The sequence below is a fragment of the Triticum dicoccoides genome, chromosome 7B (assembly GCF_002162155.2).
Source record: "Triticum dicoccoides isolate Atlit2015 ecotype Zavitan chromosome 7B, WEW_v2.0, whole genome shotgun sequence".
Taxonomy (NCBI): domain Eukaryota; kingdom Viridiplantae; phylum Streptophyta; class Magnoliopsida; order Poales; family Poaceae; genus Triticum; species Triticum dicoccoides.
The window spans coordinates 758,211,439-758,216,897 of record NC_041393.1 but is presented as its reverse complement, the minus strand read 5'-3'; the positions used below and the strand labels follow the sequence as shown (position 1 = coordinate 758,216,897).

The 5,459-nt window shown below is 38.3% G+C and overlaps 1 protein-coding gene across 1 annotated transcript in view; it reads left to right on the top strand.

The window, feature by feature from the left end:
• Nucleotides 1–254: 254 nt before the first annotated feature.
• The window catches only part of LOC119341522 (putative disease resistance protein RGA4), a 10,792-nt gene continuing 5,587 nt past the window's right edge, over nt 255–5,459 (top strand). Inside the window, exon 1 of the mRNA XM_037613397.1 lies at nt 255–624. Coding sequence (XP_037469294.1) covers nt 341–624 — 284 coding nt within the window. The 5' untranslated portion in view covers nt 255–340. The remainder of the gene's footprint in view (nt 625–5,459) is intronic.

Sequence of the window (5,459 nt, the reverse complement as noted above, 5' to 3'; positions counted from 1 at the left end):
TGCTTGAATATGAGATAAAAGAAAGATAAATTCATATAAAAAATGAAATGATGAGAACTTTCATTTTGTTGTTGTTGAGGTTTTTTTCTCGTCGCCATATCCCAGCCCAGCCCATGTACACAGACGGGCAGGCCTTTCCAGCTATAACTCGACGACAACCCATTGGGGCCCAGCCCGTAACAGTTTTGTACTATACATAAAACAAGGTGGGGATGAGCAGCCGTCTCCCCTCCATCCATCCAGTATTTCTATTTCGCTTTGCTTCCTCCGTCCGTCTGTCCACAACACCTACACGGCCGGCCGCTTACGAACTGCTAGCTCTTTTCCGCCGGATCTGCCGATGGAGGCCGCCGGGATTGGGTGGCTAGCGCAAGAGATCCTCTCACACCCCCTGATCAGCAAGCCCCCTGATCCCTGGGTCCGCGAAGCCGGGCTTGCGGAAGAAATCGACGGGCTCACATCTGCAATCAAGCAAGTTCGCATGGTGGTCTCTGCGGTTGAGGGCAGGGAGCTTGGCAACGAGCCAGTGGCTGAATCTCTTGTTGATCTCAAGGAGGTGCTCTATGATGCGGCCAACGTGGTCGACGACCTCGACTACTACAAGCTCAAACAGGGTAAGCCTGCTTACCACCTGCAGATTACTTCAGTTGTGAGTCTCTGTTGAAAAATACAGTTAAATTAGGTTCTATCTGAGCTGAGCTCAGTTCTTCAGGTGGTGGTGTAGAAATAGCCGATGCGTCTATGAAATGTTTTTGTCAGTTCGTACGAGTTAGTGTTCTGTTGGAACGCTTCATGTATGGTGGATCGGAATTAATTTTGGTGTTCTAAATAATCTTATACTGTATTAGTTTACTGGGCGAGTAGAATTTAATCCGAGCTTCCTTCTTTAGGTAGTCATGTAGAAATAGACAATGTCGATGCCGCCTCTGAAATCTAGTGTTGTTCACGCTTTGGTCACTTCATACGAGTTACTAGCGTTTTGTTGAAATGATCAAGGTTTTGGTTACCGGTCGAAATTTCAAGATTTCCCATGGTTAACGCATATTTCCGTGCCCCTCGATAAATCCTTATACCGAGCAAAAAGTACCATTTTTTTGAAATTTTTGAATTTAAACGCTCTATTTGTAGTAAAGTGCATAGGATCTAATTAATGCCATGAGAGTTGATTCCGACGTGTTCGTAGCAACCTAGTTCCTGTTTTGACAGGTCTCTAGTTCGAATGTTCGTTCATTCATTTATTTGAATTCAAAATTCAACTATAAAATTCGTTCGAAATACTCTCGGTATTTCTCGGTATTTCCCGGTAACCGTGGTAACCACGTTTACCCGTCCCCCTCGGTAAAATTGCCTCATTCGGTAACCAAAATCTTGGAAATGATTCATGTTATGTTTAGTTTCCTCCTATATATGAAGCACCGATACAGCGACACCGGTTCCGCGATACGGCGATACGGCAATTTCCAGAAACATCAATACGGCGAGTATATATAAATAAATTGATAAAATGACGTGTAATAGATATAAACATAATAGAGTCTGTGAGATGAGATCAAAATACTGCCCCATTGGTTACCACCAAGTGAAGATTGGCTTGCTGTCATACCACTCCCCGCAGATGCCATGTCGTATTTCCCTCCCTAGAAGTAGACAGCAGCAGCAAAGTAGCAAAATCAGTCATCAGCAAGCAATTTTGTCCCACCAACATAAAAAAAGCAGAGCAACATGTGTATAGATAATAGATGTATAAATCGAAGTGATAGCCTCCCTCGATCCCTAATCCCTGTTGCAGTCGAACATAGTGCGAGAGACGAAGGTTAGGGTTAGTGGTCGTGGGCTATTGGTCCTCGCTCGGGAGCTGCGTCTCTCACTCGCTGACGTCTCTGTGTCCCGCCATGTGACGAGGGTGCTCCTAGCTGTATCGGCATTTTCTTTTTCGTTCTAAATAAAAAATGGTATACTTCTGGGATATGAGTATGAGTATCGGAGCCGTATCCAGGGGCGGGCCCACGTTGCCCCAGCAGGTAGCCCATGACACCGGGTAAAAAACTATTTTACCTTGTACATACAGAGCTCAGGAAGACTGGGACGGAATTTCCTTTTTGACGCATTCTGCGTCAAAATGACGGAGGTTCGCAGAAGGGAGCGACGCGAAGAGGTCAGTGGGCCGCGACACATTGAGCGGTTAGCGTGGGTATTGCGGGGGGTTTTCTCCCGGTTTTGGGAACCTTCTAGAAGGTTCCCCGAACCGGTTTTTCTTTTTTCTGTTGTTTTTTGAGGCTGGTTTTCTTTGTGGTTTTTTTTTGTTTCGGTTTTCCTCTTTTTTTTAATATTTTCTGTCTCTTTCTCGTTTTCTTTTTCTTTGTCTTTTTTGAAAAATTCGAAAAATTTATAAAATGTTTAGAATACAAAATTGTTCCCAAATATGAAAATATTTTTGGGGTATTCAAACAAATTCATGTTTTCAAAAAAATGTTCCCAAATTCTAGAAAATGTTCGTGTTTAAAGTTAAAAAATGTTCCCATTTTAAAAAATGTTCCCATTTTAAAAAATGTTCCCATATTCAAAATGTTCATAAAGTTAAAAAATGTTCCCAAATTTGAAAAAATGTTTCCATATTTAAAATGTTAGTAAAGTTAAAAAATGTTCCCAAATTTGAAAAAATGTTTCCATATTTAAAATGTTAGTAAAGTTAAAAAATGTTCGCAAATTTTCAAAAATGTTTCATATTCAAAATGTTGTTAAAGTCAAAAAATGTCACATTGTCAAAAACAAATGTTCCTAACTTTCATAACAAATTCATGTTTTTCAAGATAATGTTCGCAATTTGGAAAATGTTCAACTTTTTGAAAAATGTTCGGACTTTCAAAACAATGTTCATCTTTGTGAAAAATGTTCGCACTTTCAAAACAATGTTCATCTTTGTGAAAAATGTTCGCGCTTTCAAAACAATGTTCGTCTTTTCTGAAAAATGCTCATGCAATCAAAACAATGTTTGAAATTTTCAAAAATTAAAAAAAATATTCGTGCAATTCAAAAAATGTTTAAATTGTTTAAAAAAATCATGTTTTACAAAATGTTCCAAAATTTTGAAAAATGTTTGTGTATTTAAAATGTTTTGTAAAGTTGAAAAATGTCACATTTTCAAAAGATTATTGTAAATTTCAAAACAAATTTACGTTTTTCAAGATAATGTTCGCAATTTGGAAAGTGTTCGTCTTTTGAAAAGTGTTCGCGCTTTCAAAACAACGTTCGTCTTTGTGAAATATGTTCGCACTTTACAAAAGTAATTTCCAAATTTTGTTCAATCTTTCAGAAAAATTTCACGTTTTCAATTTTTTATTCAGAAATTTCATAAAAGTTTAAGATTTCAAAAATTGTTCGCTTAATTTTGAAAAATGTTCTAAATTTCAAAAATATGTTCGCATTTTTAAATTTTGTTCACAAACTAAGAAATATTCGGTTTCAAAAATATGTTACCGTTTTCAAACTTTGTTCAAAATGTTGGAAACACTAATATTTTAAAATTTGTTCACAAATTTTAAAAAATGTTCGCATTTTAAAATTTTGTTCGCAAATTAGAAATTGCTCAGGAATAAAAAAATGTTTCCATTTTTGATATTGTTCACAAAAATCGAAAAATGTTCCCATTTTCATAATTTGTTCACAAATTCAGAAACCTTTCACGTTTTTAAATTTTGGTTCAAAAATTTAAATAAATTAGGAATTCTAATGTTTTCCTCTTTTCTTAATATGTCCACAAATTCAACAAATTTTCAGATTTCCAAATTTGTTCACAAATTAATATATGTTCATGAATTTCTGAAAATGTTCCTGTTTTCCAAATTCATTCAGAAATTCAGAAAATATTCCTTTTTTGAAAATGCTTGAGTTTTCAAAAATTTATGTTCAATAAACAACTCCGGGTTTTTTCAGAAAAAAATGCTTTCAAATTATATATATATGTTGGATCTGTGCTTTATGTTGGTTCTAAAACATTTACGCTGCTTCTTGTTCAATAACTTTCAGTAGCTCAACCGGTTAGAGCGTTTGATCTGTTGCGTGAGATCCTGTGTTCGATCCCATCCTATGGCGTCTTTTAACCTTTTTGCTACTACAGTAAGTGCTCGCTACTGAAACGCGCGCGTCGCGGCCCACAAAGCCCGCCAATCACCAGCTCTGTGCGAAGCCGCGCCTACTTGACGCAAAATGCGTCCAATAGGACCTCCCGACTGGGACACCCCTAGATTTCCTGAAGGGACACCCCGTACAGGCCAAAAGGCCACAACTAGCCAACCAGGCCCCAGACAGCCCAGCCAGCAGCGGGTGACGCCCAGCTGAAGGCCCAATACATATATCCATCGATCAAATGGATCGATTCATCAATACGTACGTGCCTTCGCCTGTCTCCTCGCCCGTTCCGCTGTTTGTCTACTCGCCACTTCGCTTCGTGCCCCGACACGCGGTGCTTGCAGTCGCCGCGTATCGGCAGATCGCCCCAATTCGCCCAATCATTGAAGAAAGCAAGAATAAGTATATTGCATCAGACCCCAATTCGGTGTGTGTCTGCCTCTATTACAATTTGCAAATTTTGTTCTTATTCTTACTTTGTTTCTCTAACCCTAGGAAATTAGGGCTACTCGATAAGACTAGAAATTTTGATTGTATTAGTTATTGGACTATTTGGCTGTTGTCGTGGCCAGTGGAGAACAATATGTCAATATTGCAATATTCTAGGAGACTAGACGGCTGGAAGCACCAGCAACGTGTCAGGTAAGTTTACTAATGATGCAGTAATTGATCGCTTTGAGACCATGAAAGAAAATAAGAAGCCATTTTAAAAAGAATTGTTTTAACTTACTTATTACACTTATCACAAAAAAAAGCTTATTACACAACTGTAATTTATATGTTGCTAAGTGGGTTTGTTTCTTTTGATTTGTAGACAATTAGGATTTAGTGCTGCATTTTCTCATCATCGGTTATACTTTATTCACAACTTGGACACTTGACTCTCCTTTACTGTTCAATTTCCTACAATCAATTAGTATTTCAAGTGAACTCTTTATTTTGGACCTATTGTAATCGTATTCATGGTCATATTGTATTCTATGTATATTGTATTGTTAAGTGGATTACTTTTATCTATATTATGACTTGATATCCACATATACGTAATAGACATGGGAATCCGGGTCATTTTTGTCCTGGGTCCGCCCCTGGCCGTATCCGAGTATCGGTGCCATCTGGTACAACGACACCGCAATTTTTTAAGTATCTATGCTTCATAGGTTTTCCCATGCAAAAGACCCTGGGAGTCTTCACGAGTAAATTTCTCACACCGTTACGTTCAACTGTTTGGCGGGAAGTGGGGCCCACTTGCCAACATTTCATCCTACCTTCTATCTAGTTCTTCTCACCTTCCTAATTTCTCTCTCTCTCTCTCTCTCTCTCTCTCTCTC